Source organism: Hippichthys cyanospilos, chromosome 2 (genome assembly GCF_059441005.1).
Source record: "Hippichthys cyanospilos isolate Australia breed blue-spotted pipefish chromosome 2, RoL_Hcya_1.0, whole genome shotgun sequence".
NCBI classification, from domain to species: Eukaryota; Metazoa; Chordata; class Actinopteri; order Syngnathiformes; family Syngnathidae; genus Hippichthys; species Hippichthys cyanospilos.
Window position 1 is genome coordinate 22,523,400 of NC_142370.1, and position 16,726 is coordinate 22,540,125.

The window sequence follows — 16,726 nt, forward strand, 5'->3', positions numbered from 1 at the left end:
TAATGTGTTATGCACAGTACACACATGTCAACATGGACTGGTGACCAGTGCAGCATGTAAGGCCAATTTGTGTGTGAAGTCACCTGGTATAAGTTCCATTTCCCTGCGACCCTGCACAGGAGATGGTATAATTATAAAAAAAGTTGACGGATTGTTAAATGGACATTCACATTGCTTTTATCCAAATATTTACTGCACAATGAATTACAGGGAGTGCTAAAAGCATACAGGTCGTACTGTGTGTCAAGGTGTTCTAGAGATATTCGAGGAATGGTGCGGTGTTGATGGAGCGCATTTTATACCAGATTTACCGGATTCAAGTATGCTTAAAAATGTAAAAAAAAAAATACATTCATGAAATAATATTTTAGCTCCTTTAAAAAATGCATACATGCTAGTGCAGTCCGATTCAAAATCTGATTAAAAAAAAAATCTGTTTTTTTTTTTTTAAAGCATTCGTGAGCGAGTTATTCTTCATTTTGAGAGTTGTGCCTCAATTCTGCTCCCTTTCATCATCAACATGAATTTCCTAAGACCTTTGCTCGTGCCATTTCATACAGATACCATAGTACAGGGGTCACCAACATTTTTGAAACTGAGAGCTACTTCTTTGGTACTGAGTAATACTAAGGGCTGCCAGTTTATGTGAAGACACTGATCATGTTAATGATTTTTCACAATAATTAAGGAACAGCTGTTGTAAATATGTAAATCAAGTGTAATGTAAATGTAATACATGTAAAATTCATAGAAAATCACCAATGTGCTATCTCTTGTAAGCTATTTGCCAAACAGGCCTGCAGTCTACTCATATGATCTTTGAGGGCTACCTGGTGGCACTTTTTTTTGGTTGTTAGGTTGTTTGTTTGTTTGTTTGGTTTTTTGGGGGGGGGCGGGTGCATTTTGCATCTTTAGGTCTAGAACTAGTAAAGGTATTTTATAACTTCCAAAGAAAGTATATATATATATATATATATATATATATATATATATATATATATATATATATATATATATATATATATATATATATATATATATATATCTATATATATATATATATATATATATATATATATATATATATATATATCTTCCCTTATGGGTCTCTACAGGCAGAAGGTCAATTTGGTAGCAGAGGGGAAATATTGACTCAAATCTAAGTCTTTGACCTACGTATTTAGCTCATCTACACAGCAGGCAAACACAGTAGTTTTAAATGTGTACAGTCGATAATTTGTAAAGTCAGAATTGTGACATTACTTGCTTTGCTCTTGCTATGGGCTTTGTCAACTTTGTCATTTTATGTATTTCGCAACTTTGTCAAGTCGGTTCCTGAATATGTGTTGTATGCTATGGTTCTTTTAGTTTGCCATATTATGCCATATGATCACTGTTTGACACTGTAGTATTTACGAATTAGGTTCTCAGTGACATATTGTCCGAATGTTAAACTCTCAAGCTGCCATGTCAAACCGTCTTTCGTCAAGTTTCTTTCCGACTCGAGTGGCTGAGTCTCCTCCCAAGTCTGGTTTTTGCCTGGATTTCAAGTCTAGTTTTCGAGTGTAGTAATTTGAATTGTATTCTTATGGTTACGATGGATTTTGTGCATTAAAATTCAATACTTTTCCACAACCTTGTCCTCGTTGCTTCTGGTACTCAGTCCTGCTCCACACCTGAGAGTCAGTGCAAGGTTTGGAACCTTATGGAAAAGGTACTCAAGGTAATAATTACGATATAGGGCGCAGGTGTTGAGCTCGTGGCCTGGTAGTTTTCCAACCCTCTCTCTCTCAAACACACCTGATTCAAATGATTATGATCATCTCCTCCTGCAGAGCTTACTAAGGAACTAATCATTTGAATCAGGTGTGTTGAGGAGAGAAAACAGGAAAACATGCAGGACACCAGCCCTCGAGGACTTGATTTTGACACATATGACGTAGAGTTTTTTTTTTTTTTTTTTTGGATTTAGCATAAGAGATACTTGTTTCAATTCATCTATAAAATGTGAATACAACATGCTGAATGTCGTAATGTAAGCAGAACTGTTGGAATGATATCACAGCAGCCGTTTTGCCAGATATTCAAGTGACTGCATCGCCTCCAGCCCACATAACAGAAGCACGGTTGACCTATTTTGCCCCTGTTAGTACGACGCTATTCATGGATTTCCAGTCTGTTGGCGAGCCTAATCTAGTCGCGCAATATTAGGCAATATCGACACTGACAGTCCAGTTGCTTCGGAAAGGGTAGAACATGATGTTTGAATCCCCAGGTTACTTTTCGTGTCTTCCCACTTTCCATCCCCTGATGCTGGTAAGCCAAGTGGATTGCACTCTGTAGTACACTATGCGCATCTGCCACTTTTGCAAGCATTCATAAGGGCAGGCTACGCTCCCAGGCTTTGGTGTACACATGGAGGGAAGGGCAGACATGTCAGGATGGTAAACTCATACATGTCAGCTTTTTCTGTCCAACTCCCTCTACTGTTGTAACGCGTGAGATGATTAATGATATATATGTGATGAGTACACATTTGTGAGAAGCAGCTGTAAAGCACAAGCGTGAGAGATGACCTGGAACTGAATATAATTACTGCAGTAGAGCCAGAGGGCTTCAAGAGTGCAGTAGGCCATTCTTTAAATTTTCAAACGGACGCAGTGCTGTCATTTGCACTGCTTGCCAATAATTTTGCTAGACATAAGTTAAATAAGGAGTGAACGTTTAGTGACCTTCAAGCATCTCATGAGCTTCCAATTCATGGGCCAGTTGTAACTGGGCTCCAGAGGGGCTCAGCCGGAAAAAAATAAATAAATTCTGACGATATACATCAACCACCGATTACCTTTAATGGGGAAGTATAAAAAAGGTTCAGTGATTACGTGATCAAGAATTGTTATTTCAATCAGGTTCGAACATCAGTTCAATCACAGTCCAGCTTTTCGAAAACAGTCTAAACAAAAATGAAACAACAGATGAAACAAAAATGGAACTTTTTGGAAGCTGTGCAGCAAGTTACTTCTGGGAGACAAAGGGCACAGAATTTGATAAAAAGAACTTGACGCCAACAGTAAAGCATGAGGGCCTGGGATGTGATAAATTCTTTGATTCTTGCTTCAAACCACGGCATATCTTGGAGCCACTTCTCAAGTAAAAAAAATGTTCTGATCAAGCTTGGTTGTAGTCATGAGTGAAAGTTACGTAGCGTAGGTAAATGCCGCGCAGTGAAGCATGCGAGGTTACGCATCAGTGATTTCTATCGCGCATGTTTACCTGCATACTAACTATGTGCATATCTGTCCATATACTCTACCTATACTGTAGACTCATGTGCATAAAGGTCTGCATTTTGAAGGCGCCCATGCAACTCAAAATTGCAGAGCAAAACGGCAGTGGGTAGAAAGGATTGCATGGCAGTGTAACATGTTTGCATCCATAGTCAGAATGTACATGACGTTGACCTGCACACAGGCTGCACATTGTATGTGTGAAAAAGTTCAAGTCTGCGCCAAAACATGTGTCCCAACTGTGCATAAAAGAGCAAATGAATCATCTAAAACATAATTTTTGAATTTGCTCTGTCATCCTCCCAGAAGTCTTTATCTTGACTTTAGGCTCCGGACAATGCGGCCTCTCACTCTCCGAGAGACATTAAAATGAGTCAGTCAGGCATTTCATCACAAGATCCCGAAGCGCTCAGCAGAATGCAAAACTGTTATTCTGTAGCTCGTTTGAGCTGAAACACCAACACCTAGAAAGTTGTATTGGGATATAGAAGTACAGTGGTACCCCGACTTATGAGCGCCTCTTGTTACAAAAAAATTCAGCTTATTTTACCTCGGTAGAAAAATATTGTCTCGGGTAATGAGAGGAAATTCAAGATACGAAAGGTGACATTGTTGGCATATATTATGAGGCACGAGACACTGACCAACGTGATGTAAAATGTTATCACAACCTGTGATGTCTAACATATTTGTTTCACTTTGTGATGCATTTTTATAATTTATTCAAATGCCGGCTTGCCCACAAACATTTTGAGATAGTATTTTGCATTGATGTTTACTTTGGTCTTCCAGTTTTCGCATGGCCCCAAACTAAACGTAAGTAAACTAACATTCTCAAAATAAACCAAAAAAATAAATAGACTTGTAAATGATTCTTGGACCATTGAAAATTTAAAATAAAAATGTACAAATTAAACATCCTAAAAAGGTCTCTCTCTCTTTGCACTCATCACCAGCTCACCAGCACCATCTCAAGGCAACCAAGTGAACTGCATTCATCTTGTCAACTGGTACAGTTAATACGTTTAATTTGAAGGGTTTAGGAGAATTTTTTCATTGTTATTATTATTCATTACGTAATATATTTTGATTATTGTGCACTAATGTAATTCCAGTATGTATTTGTTACCATTTTTTATGCATTTTCAAAATTTTATGATATCCATTTAAAGGGTTTAAGAGCATTTTGGCGGGCTTGGAACAGATTAGGCTATTTACATGCAGAAAAAACATATAAAAGATTCAAGTTATGAAATTACTTCCGGAACCAATTTATTTTGTAAGTAGAAGTATCACTGTACATGGAAATTGTTGTGGTTTTAGCCACACTAGTGACTTAGTAGAGTGTCCCTGTAAAGTTTGGAGCTCAAAGTTGTCACAGATAGTGTTTTACAAAATGGTTAAATCCAAGAGAGAACTGCTTGAAGTGAATCTGGCAGGTCATGCAAAGGCCACTTTAGTCAAACCTGTCCCCAAAAAGTACAAAGTTGCCAAAAATCCTCTCAAAAGCTTTAAAGGGCTTATGTTTGGAGTTTTGCGTGATATGTAGATAACTTTGTGCACTCAGTTGGATAAACACTTACAGGCACATGAACGCACAGGCACACATACGGAAACACACACACACACACACACACACACACACACACGCACGCGTACATCTTCTTAGTCACTTCTTCCGCCATCTTTCCGGCCGCCTATGGCTGTCATCTGGCATCGTCTTGAGCTCCAATTTTCCAGAAGATGTTTACCTCAAAAGTGGTTTGGCTTTCCCCTGTAATGGCATATTAGTCATTGTGAAAGGGGAATATTTGTTTGGACTTGTCTTCGCCATATTTTTTCTCAGGGGTGAAAATGAGTTTACAGTTTACAGTAATATTTTATGGGGCGTTACAGGGAAATCATACTCTATCATATTAAAGCACAATTTAACAAATTTGGTTTGTCTCAGACATACGTCCATGTAAAGTAATTGTATGATAATTAGGGATGGATGAGTATTGATAGTAAGTATCAGTGTCGTGTCGATACCAGGCTTTATTCCGAGGAATTGTCACTCACGACAGTGGCTGACACCAACAGACACCCCTTGTGGGGAGCTGTAAAAGGAACTTGAAATTTAGAAGAGACAATGTGCTGTTCTGTGAGGTTCTGTTTGTGTCGGGGTAAGTGTCTGGGTGTTGTGTTCCTTTTAGTTCTGGGTTTTTGTGGAGCTTTAGTTTGTCTTCGCACATTCTGAGTTGTTTGGTCTTCTGTTCATGTTTCTGTTCCCCTTGTGTCAGGGTCCCATCAGTGTGATTGTGTCCACCTGTCTGTGTTAACATGCTCCCTTGTATTGACCAATCAGCTCCCTCTGCCAAATGTTGCCTATCCAAGTGTTTTTTTTGTGGCCTCGTTAGTTTTGAGTGTATTTAGTTTGTTGTTTCCTTTCAGTTCTTGTTGGGTCAATGTCTACATGTCCAAGTATCACTGTGTCGAGTAGTCATTCCATTCCTTGTTTTTCTTGTGGGTCCTTCTTGTTTGCTTAAGTTCTAGTTTTTTGTATGGAGTATATTATTGGGTGGTTTTTGGTGGGGGTTGTACTTTTGTAGACTTCTATCTTGTTTTTGTTGTTTATTTAATCATTTCATTAAATAAGTATTTTTCAAGCACGTCCCACCTGTCTGTCCCTGCATCTTGGGTCCACCTGACAATGTCAGAACATAACAGAAAATCACCCTCTGAAATGAAAATTGAAACGTTCATATATTCTTATTCTACCCTTAATTCTTTTTTAAAACAATATGCACATAGAATACATGTACTGTAGCTCAAAAATTGATGGTTCCAGCATTTTCAGTGTTATAAGGTTGAAATCTCTAGTTTTGAGAAAAACACCTTTAAAGTTTTGCTGCGTGCAACTCACAAAGATGGGTCGCAGTCAGGAACTAAGGAAATTATATTGACCTCAAATTATCAGGAGTTGTTTAAAGAACAATGGAAAGTAAATTCCAAAAGGAGGTAAAGACATCATCTGAGAGTTGAACAACTTAAAATCTGAGGAACTTTGTCATATTCAATAGATAAAATTAGGCAAAAATGGTGATTAGACCTCAACTCCGAAACAAATTTGAAGATGTTATCACAAGGCCTAGATCACGTCATTTTTCCAGTTAAATATGTGGATATAAATTACATTTGTCACAATGGTGGTTTAATTTCTTATTAAATATGAGTTTTATGAGTAGTACAAATATTTCTTACCAGGAAGTAAAACATCTTGTTTGCAGACGCTGCGTCGCTTACCATGTGGCCGCCTCACCCCTTCATGACGTTGTTCAATGCTGGGAGGACACGAAACAACCATCCATCCATCCATTATCTTCACCGCTTATCCTCATGAGGCTCACAGATGATGGAGAAAGATTCAACCGAGTGAATAACGGGCCAAAAGCAAGCATTTTACTGAGTTTAAAATGCAAAACAGCATCATTACGCTCTTACTAACACAGGTTCCTCCTATCAAATCAGTCCCCGTGGGAACCCAGTATTTATAACAATCGTTACACCTGTGGGGGAATTAATTACGAGATGTTCGTTGGCCGTGTGCTCCCAAACACACATTTTCACTACTTTTGACGATTTCTACAGTAAAACGTTGTAACTAACAAATGAAACGTTGTTGTTTACTAGGCTGACTCAGTGCAAACTCTCTCCCCTTAAATCCGGAACCAGAAGAAACAAAAAGACGTGGTAAAGGTCAGTATTTATTCACTCTTGCGCCAGCAGTACGGGAGCAGTGTAGGAGGTATGAATTCTTCTGCTGCCACATGTTTTCTTCAAGTCTGTTTATCTGTTTGAGCGGGGCTAATGAGCGCAGTATTGGCTAGCAATGCTCAGAAATGCATCACTGAAGGAAAATAACACTTTGGGGGTGTTAAGGGTGAGAAATCAATATTGGAACATGGCCAATGTTTGCTTGTTTTACTGACGCTATATGTGTGTGTGTGTGTGTGTGTGTGCGTGTGTGCGCGCATGTGCACGCATGTGCGTGGGTGTGTGTTTCCTCTCAACTCATCAACACTGCAGTGGTCATACCTCTTCATACTGTTTGGTCCCCGGGACTCACAATACTTAAAAACTATGGGTTCCAAGAGAAATGTTTGGATTTCCAAAAATTGCGCATTAAAAAGGACAAAGTAAGTCCAAGATTCAAACTGCATTTACAAGGGGTGAATAAAACCAAGAGCAGATATTAACAAATATGACAGTAGGATTTATGAAAATAGAATGGTGACATCCTTCTTCATATCTTCTTCTTCTTCACAGCCACTGATATAACATAGATCATTTTGTACTTCAGAAGGGGGGTTAAAAAAAATAATCCCAGAAGCTGTGTAAGGACAAACAAGTCCACTATGCAATTTGGCTCCTTAGTAGAACAACTTGATGATAGGGAAACTGTTTATCCTCCAGAAGGTAGACCTTTTGAGAACCATTGCACCATCCAGAGCAGGGGTGTCAAACTCGTTTAAGCATACTGGCAGTAGGAAAATCTGAAGGAAAATATGTTCCCAAGTGGACTGGACCAATAAAATTATGGTAAACCTTTATATAACTTAAAACAACAAAGTTGGATTTATTATTCTTTTTTTAATACTGTCCGAAATAAAACAAGTACAAGAGAACTATTCATCATAAAATATTAACTATTAATCACAAAATATTTCAAATGTTCCCGAAATATTTCAGCTAATTTTTATGCAAATCGTTTTAATGTTTTTTTTCAAGCCGAAAATTGTAACCGTTGGCCCACCACTCCGTCAGTAGGTCTGTCGCTCACTCACATCATCAAAAAAATTAAAGCCAAACTGTTCCACCAAAGTTAGAAGAATAGTAAAATTATCCAAAATGTCTTACAGTATGAAGCAGAATTCCAAAGTCCGACTTCAACAATGGAAATGATTGAGTTCTGTGGATTCTCTTGTGCACCATCTGTGTCAATGACATTGCATGAGCGTAAGGGGACGTGTGTTCCATTCCCCAACGGCCCAAAGTTCAGGGTACTCACGGGAGCCTTCGTGAAACAACAGTAAAGAGTCGAGCAGCTAATGAAGTCCGTGTGCCTGCACATTCCTTCCGTGATGAGTGTAACCATGTGTTTCTGTGTGTGCAATCCAAATGTGCGCACTCACACAAGAGCCTTTCGTTTATGCCATGAATTAGATCAACAGGAATGTGCTCATTTTTGTTTCCTGACATGCACCATCACCTAACTTTCTCCAGGTGTGGAAGTGAACAGTTTCCCTTCGCTTCATTTTAACCTGATCCTTGTGTAAGAGTTGGGAAAGGGCTCTCGAATTACCTTGCGTACTTGGGTAAAATTTCACTGATAACAACGCATTGATTTTAGTGTATCCGCAGTGCACCACGTATCCGGGAAACGTGTGGAATTTTGTGCTACACCGGATAGGGATTGATTGATGTTGTTCTGGTATTGTCCTCTATTGTCAAGTCTACTATATGTACAGTAATTAACGGAATAATTCATGGTATATTCCGAAGACCGCTATATTTACACACCTGCATCACCAACATTACTTAGTCGGTGCAATATTATTCATCAGTTCATCGCTTAACCCATGGCAACAAAATTGGCCATTGGGTGACCTCTTGTGGTAAAAATAAAGGCTTGCCGTCCTTAAGAAATGTTATAGATTGCCTAGGTACAGCATATCGTAATTCCATTAATTATATTAAATATTAGGATTCCTAATATATAAAAATGAATGCAATTATCATTTAGAGTCTAAATGATAATTGCACTCATTTTTATCATCTAAGTAGGCTAGCCTACTTGGATGATGGAGGTGCCATTTTCTTTTTTTCCCGTTAGCTATTAGGGGATGATATGATGAGACGTGTGACAAAACCGTGACAAAAATGCGATGGCAAATATTTTAACTATGGACAGAATATAACTCCATATTGGCTTTCATACAAGGAAAGATATCATTCAAAGATAGCACAAACCCGCTTAATAGCACATAAACGTGAAGTGCAAGGAGTGTGATTTGTGAATTTATTTCTTCGACAAAAATTCTACTCACTCAAATATTTAACTGTTTGTCCCACATAGGTTCATGTTTTTGAAAGAAACAGAACTAACAAACTCGAATTGACTAACTCCTCATTTAACTTGAAATAAACTATCAATGGTTTTTCATATGTTCAATGTCATTTGCATGAGTTTGAGACTAATCATTGGTAAAAGCATCTTTTACCAAACTAGACATATATTTACCTTAAAATTGGGTAAAAGTTTACAGCAATTTGCCTCTTTTTTTTTTTTTTTTTTTTAACAGAGACATCTCATTTGCTCTGTTACTCTGAGAACATGCTTCTAAATCAAATCCTCGCCGACAGTGCAACTAGAGATTAGGCCTTATTCTTTTTGGAAAGGATCGCTTTTGGAAATAATTTGGTTAATACATTGTGCCATAGTTACATATTGGAAAAACTCTTCATCAGCAGTGCTTTTGTGTTCTTTCCAAATGAATTACCTCACTAACACATGTTAACATTACCATATTTATTGCAATAAAACATACATATAAGTCAGGTGGTATAAAAAAAAGGAAAAAACGAAGATCACATTACATATCAAACTGGACCGAGAACCCCCACTGATGTCGATAAATCTATCATTGGACAATATAATACACGAGTGAGAAAACACCGCATCTTTAATTACATTTGAAAAAAATTGAATAGAAACATCAACTGCATAATATCATAGTACACATTCTGGAAAGCAATGCACATTTGCTTAATTAAAAAAAAAAAAGAAACAGACCCTTGGCTATTAATTACGATTTATTTACTCCCTTCAATATCCATAGAAAAGGCATTGCTTTGAGAGCAGCAGTGCTCACCAATGAAAGACACAACTGCCTGAATTTATTCACCCTTCTAAAAATTACAATTTGTAAAATATTTACCAGCAAAAACCCATGTGATCAAGGCAGAGGACTTCGCATTTTTGGTTTGGGGGATCATTCAAAAGTGCTGTTGCTGATATAAATCTATGATGTCATTCAAGCTGAAACATTTTGTTCCACGTGTCCAGACTTGCAAGTATTGGTCATTTAACTATGGCCAATTAAGGTTACTCACCACAAGTCGCAAATTGCCCTATGCGCACAATCAGGTGACAAAAGCAGCAAAATGGTTCTTGATGAAAATGGAATGGAAAGCTGTTCAACCATTAAAAGACTAGGTACACAGTATAGTATTTTAAAATTAAGACAACTTAGTTGGATAATCATTTATACCCATCAACAGAGCCACAATATAGTTAAAGGGGAGGTCAGATAGAAAAAAAAGATATTTACAACAATGTTCTATGTACCCTCTAAGGATCAAAAACACAGCATTATAATTAATATGGAAATATGAAACCTGAATTAAGCAGCAAAGGCCACTTTTACCCACCTCAGAGGGGCGCCCATTTTGCTACTTGTTGTAAACGGAAAATTGCATGAATAGAAATTGCTTGAAGTTCAGATAACATGACCAAAATAGGAGACAAGGTGAATTAAATCAGGTCATAGGTTAATTCACAGGGTTGCATAGAACCTCATTGTAAATAAAATCCTTAGAATTGACTTCACCTTTCAATTTGCAGGATCGTACCCTTAATTACACTGTTTGGCTAGCTTCTAAAAATACTTCACATTTGGCCTTTTCAAAATGATACTTATTTCTAGATGTAGTTTAGTTACAGAAGAGAGAAACTAACGTGGATATTTCCTGAAATGTAATGTGAACATTTTGGGGTCTTTCTATATGCTCTCTTCTCGCCGTAATGAAAAAAAAAAAAAAAAAAAAAGCTTTGGCACATCTCAGGGCAACAGGAAGCAAACTTAAAGCAGAGTGTGTTAATATTGCAATTGCTGCATTCAACACTGAGGACAACAGAACAGTCTTACAAGGACTAAGATTTATGTAAATGGCTTGAAGGACAGACACACTGCAAATCAAATGTTTGATGACCTTGTAACTCCTCGCTGTCGATGGTCACACGGGTCCCTAGTGTAATCAAATGATTCCCATTTGTAAGCATTAAGGAATACATAAACGCTGTAAATGCTGTTTTGAACCTCTACCTGTTTCGACAATCTATAGTAATTTTTAGCCTCCAATTTTTTTCATGCTTTTTCTGAGATCAATGACCAGATGAAATCGTGTGGAAATTGACAGAGGGTTTAAGTGGTCTAGATAAGATTTGCCTTTACATTAACTGAAAGCACACGATTCCTATTTTTTAACAACAAGAAAAAAACAAAACAAAACCAAAGCCTGATGGCAACGCTTTGAAATGTAATAATGAGTTTTGAGGTATTTTCGGTGGGGTGTTTTGAAACGCTTCAAACCGAAATGAGGGGCAGGCACAACATCTAAATAGTACGTGCTGATTGGTGGCTCATACATGTTTTAAAGTCTATAGAAGGCAGCAGCTTAACATGTAAACAATAAAAACGCCACTGTGTGAACATGCCGGTAGATTCATCACAGGAGCGGTTCGCCAAGCAGGAATGAAATCTGACATGAAGCTGGACATGACGCTCTCACACAAGTGTCTCCGGAAGTGTGTCTGCACTGTCTGACGATAGCAGCTGCCATATTTGCCAGCGATCTCTCTGCCAGTCCTGCCACTCCGGGCTGTGCGGCACCAGGGGCCCGTCTGAGTTTTTCTGTTCGGCACTCGGCTTCTTGTGCTGCAGGGGGTGCTGCTGCACTGCTGCAAGCTGAGGGGAACTTGGACAAGCGGCCAGGCGGTGATGAGCGTTATAAGGGGGAGGGAACCGGCCACACTCGTTGGACTTCACCCAGCCTTTCAATCCCGATGATGTGGAGGCTCCATGAGGTTGCTCGAGGACCTTTTGATTGATGGCGGGCTGCGGGAGAGGGCTAGTGCACACGCGGGTCAGCGGCATGTGGGGTCTGTACTCTGTGATGCCAGGCACTGTTCCAGTCTGCGGTGCCACTGGATGGTGGCCGCTATCGCCATGGAGTCCATCGAGTCCTTCTTGTGAGCTGCGAGAACTTGCCTCAGACATGTTTCCATGGGAGCCTGCGGAAGGAAAAGTCACAGTATTAATGGAATAAATTAAGGTGGCTGTGTATATAATACAGTATATACATAACATCACTCTTTAAATGTCAGCCATTAAGAAATGGTCGAATTTGGACCAAACACAGAATAATAATTGAAAAAAAATGCGACCTTTAAGCTTTCAGTATGCTTCAAACAGTCTTTTTTTCTATAAAGTACCAACAATGTCAGTGAAAATGTGCTTAGCGGATATATAAATATTCAATATTCCACATTTGACTAACTCTACAAACTATTGTGCACACCATGCATTAGGCCATAACTTCTATTTTTAATTTTCTAACGATTTGACATTTTCTTTCTCTTTTCATTGATAGATGGTGGTTTCACTCAAGAGACATAATGCTGCTATCTGATGACCGTATTTCATGTACTTTTGATATTCCTGGCTTAATGGTCAAGCCAGAACTGCTCAAGCCTTTTTCGTTGCTCATTCCCATAAGAAAGAAAAAGTTGTTGACATGAATTGATGTGAAGCACACCTCATTAGGATTCCCGTTTGACCGATATCAATGAGGTTCATGGAGTTATTCGCGGATTCCACATACAACGTCTGCGCAGCCCGACGCGGCCATGTTAATGAATGAGAGCGGTCCCACATCCTGTGTATGCGCCGCGCAGCGCTGCGCCGTGGCATCGCCGTTCTGCCGTGGTTCGCCAACTCCACACAAGACTTGAAAGATCTGCTCTGCCGCCGTGTGCTCGTCAACTACCACAGCTCAGAAAGCACCAAATAGGAAAAAGAACGTGATCTACATCGGAATTTAGAGAGAAAAAAAGCACTCCATATTGACAGGATTTTCTTCTTTGCAGATTGAATGGCTGAAGCCAAAAGTGACTGATTCCCTGTGCCATTGCTATCAAGACAACAAAAGCAAACACTTTCCTCCTGTAACAGTATTTGGCATTGTAACGTGTACAAATATGTATTAGTGTTTAAGTCACGACTCTATGGATTCACTTAAGAGTTAAAATGAATGCTGTATATATTTATCCAATGTAAATGAAGCATGTACTATCCATGGAAAACTTTCCATGAATGCAGCTTGGTTCGTTTTCGGAATATAAGAGAACTTTTCCTCACACAAGTGCAGTTTGAACTTTCAGGGACTCTGTGGTGTGGTGTAGCGTGGCATGGCGGGGAAATGCATGCGGTGGGCTGGGGTGTGCGCCGTTGTTGCCACAGTGCAGTCACTGTATATGTGGACTACCAAAAATTGCAATGTTTTAAGTTAACAGTTGTGCAATCTGCCGCCGACTCGTATTTGATCTGCAAACAGGGCGTGACTTGTCAAGTGGTAGCTCACCTGTATAAGTTTGGTCCTTCAGTGCTGGCTTGAGTGTCGTGTGCCAGGTACCCCAAATGTTAATGTGTTCGTCTGATATACAGTCTAAAGTAGGCAAAAGGAAAATGAGGTCAAATGATTGCATGCAGTACCCATAGTGTAAAAATAAAGTGAGTCGTTTGGGCCAAGATCAACAGCTCACCTGGTCCCACTCTGCCAACTGCTCCCGACTCCCCTGCCCAGGCCGCCACTTGCCCCATCAGCATGGCGCCGGGCTTCCCCGCCTCCCCTCTTCGTTCGCTCAGGACTGGGGAGTTGTTGTCGTACGGGGACACCTCCCCGCTGGACGGCTTGTTGGAGTCGCTGGAAGAGTGGCGTTCGCTCAGGGTGAAGGGCTCCTCGGACTGCGGTAGACCACTACTCCTGCAATGAAAATCAAATCGGGCTGAGAGACGAGTTGAAGAGGAGAAAACGACTGTGTATCGAACTCACTGTGACGCTTTTCGTCGCAGGAGGTAGTCCACGACATCGGGGTCTGTCTCCAGTAGACTCATCAAAACTTCGTTTTGCAGGTCAGGTGGCACCTAAACAAAATGCAATTTGGCTTCTTTAAATGAAGGTTTGGAAGCTCCCTGTTCAAAGCAACATTACAGAAACTCAATATCTGATTTTTCTGAATTTTTGCCAGATCTTGAATAAACTCTGACTCAAGCTGAATTACAAAAGAAATTGCAAACGTCATCCTCCCACCCCCATTTCAAATAAACATAAAAATCATACACTTAGCAGACCCAAAGAGGGCTGATGTGATTAATTGGCTTACTGAAGGAATTTAAGCCTCAGGGGAGTGGCAGATTACAAAACATTAAGGTTTACAGTTTCGGACCTAATATGACCTGAGCTGCCCGTCTGCACTGTTGGAGAATGCTGAGAAGAGACAGGAACAAAGCAACGGAAGAAGATGCTAATCTTTGTAAGATCCTAACCTCTCCTGACTCCACCTGAAAGATTTCATGCCCGAATGTTCCTTTTTGTTCTGGAGAGAAGGCGCTTAAGTGTCCGGGTGAGCACTTTGTGACGCTTTGGTCATAAATCTGCCTCACTGTACTTACTGACAAGAAAAGTTCCATTTCTGTCTACACAATAATGTGAAAGTGCATCATCTGAGGGAAGCGGCGATGAGAGCCAACCGACCATGAAGAGGGTCTGATAACTGGCGATCATTTTCTGGAGCGTGGCGATGACTGCTGTGCTCTCCTCAGCCCGGGCTGAGCTTTGGACGGTGAACTCCTTGTCCGAAGATTTGAGCTTGTGGAGCAGGTTGGGGCCAAAGATGGTGGCGAGGTTTAAAGAAGTCATCTTGTTCCCCACGATCTGAATCGGAAAAAAGCACTTTCAAAATGGGTTGGGATGAATGATTGACACCCGCGAGACACCGTAATAAATCAGGCCCTGAGGTCCAGTGACCCGCAGCTAATTGTGTCCATGAGGGATGAATTTACCTCCTGTCTGTCTTTGTCTTGCCTGTCATGGGCGTGGTCGGCCACGGTGGACAGGAACTCCAAGAGGCGGTAAAGTGTATCACTGTTGGATGGCGGGAGCAGGTACACCAGAAGCTGCATGACACTTTGCTGCTCCTCTGGATCCAACACTGCAAAAGTGGCAAGTCGGATGGCATCAACAGACAAGTTGAGGTATCCCCATAGAGAATTGTGTCCGCTGGCCAGGAAGCAAGCGTACATGTCGTGTTAATGAAGGCAGTATAGAGCTCCTTGGTAAGAAGTGGGTCAGGCATGTCCCTGAGGAACTCCTTTAACAAAGCTGCCACATCGTGAACGCTGTGCTCCTCATCTAAATGGACATCAACGCCTCGGTCAAACTCCTCTCGCAACTAAGGTGGGGAAAAAAAGTTCCAGTAAAAACAAGTATCTAATGGAATGCAGATTTTTGTGATTGAGCATCATACATTTCTGTGGATGCGAGGCGCTACCAATGTGTAGTAAACATTTTTGGCTGGTTAAATTAGGGAACACTGGGTTATAAGGTGCACGAGGGAAACAGTTTTTTTTTTTTTTCCCTGCATCATAAATTTGATACACCGGTTTCCTTTTCAATTAAAGAGAGGTTTCGATCGTGGAATAGAAGTCGAGCGTCTGGACCACCGGCCCGCTCTCTATAGAACCGGAGAGATGCGGGCATCCGATGGGTGGAACAAAGCCCAGCCTTTATCCAAAGACCGTCTGGGTCCACTTATTGGAAGAGACAATTACTTTTATTCACCTCTCATACTGCATTGTGCAAGCAAACGTTACGGTGCACCGAGTAGTATTATTTTACTTGGTCACAACAAATTTCCTTGTGTCTAATCTATGAGTGGAAATGAAATATAACACTTTGGGATAAAACCGGTTTGCCCTTGAAAATCAGAAAACCGTTGATGCAGCTCTTCTGGGAGCTCTGTTTTAGGGGAATGCCGCTGTGTATTTATCATGTTCTGCGTGAGCCTATCTGTGATTTCTTTTTCACCTGAGAAGCCCTTTGAAACTGTGGCGATTCAAGGCCTTACATATACATTTGATTGATTTGATTTGAACTGAACTGAGAACCAACCTGTCGAACTCTTTTCTTTGAACTTCCCACCCTGAAAATCCCCACTGTCTGCAATCCTGGGTGTGGAGAAAGAAAAAAGAAGGCCCATCGTAACTATAGCAAAACTGCAGATATGAGGCCAATGATGTCTATTTCACAAGCATTACGTGCATACCATATTTCTCAATGTGTTGGCAGCAGCTGTCGACTACTCGGGGCACCTGGCGGTATATTGGGTTGAGACTCAGCCGCTTGTCCCTGTGCTTCTCTTTTTTACTCGCTGTATCGGCAGGCAGGGAGAGCTGCAGCGCCTCAAGAAGACGAGACTGGTTGTCGTCCAGATCTGTGATCGAATCCACTGACATGGCACCCTAGAGCCGAAACACGCATTTCCATTTGAGAAGTGT

General features: G+C 40.4%; 1 protein-coding gene across 1 annotated transcript in view; it reads right to left on the reverse strand.

Moving 5' to 3' along the window:
* Window positions 1–9,843: 9,843 nt before the first annotated feature.
* The window catches only part of LOC148427862 (rho GTPase-activating protein 6-like), a 42,794-nt gene continuing 35,911 nt past the window's right edge, over window positions 9,844–16,726 (reverse strand). Inside the window, exons 6-14 of the mRNA XM_088408816.1 lie at window positions 16,495–16,690; window positions 16,341–16,396; window positions 15,471–15,621; window positions 15,233–15,381; window positions 14,925–15,104; window positions 14,223–14,314; window positions 13,933–14,153; window positions 13,752–13,835; window positions 9,844–12,402 (exon numbers count right to left, since the gene is read on the reverse strand). Coding sequence (XP_088264942.1) covers window positions 11,897–12,402; window positions 13,752–13,835; window positions 13,933–14,153; window positions 14,223–14,314; window positions 14,925–15,104; window positions 15,233–15,381; window positions 15,471–15,621; window positions 16,341–16,396; window positions 16,495–16,690 — 1,635 coding nt within the window. The 3' untranslated portion in view covers window positions 9,844–11,896. The remainder of the gene's footprint in view (window positions 12,403–13,751; window positions 13,836–13,932; window positions 14,154–14,222; window positions 14,315–14,924; window positions 15,105–15,232; window positions 15,382–15,470; window positions 15,622–16,340; window positions 16,397–16,494; window positions 16,691–16,726) is intronic.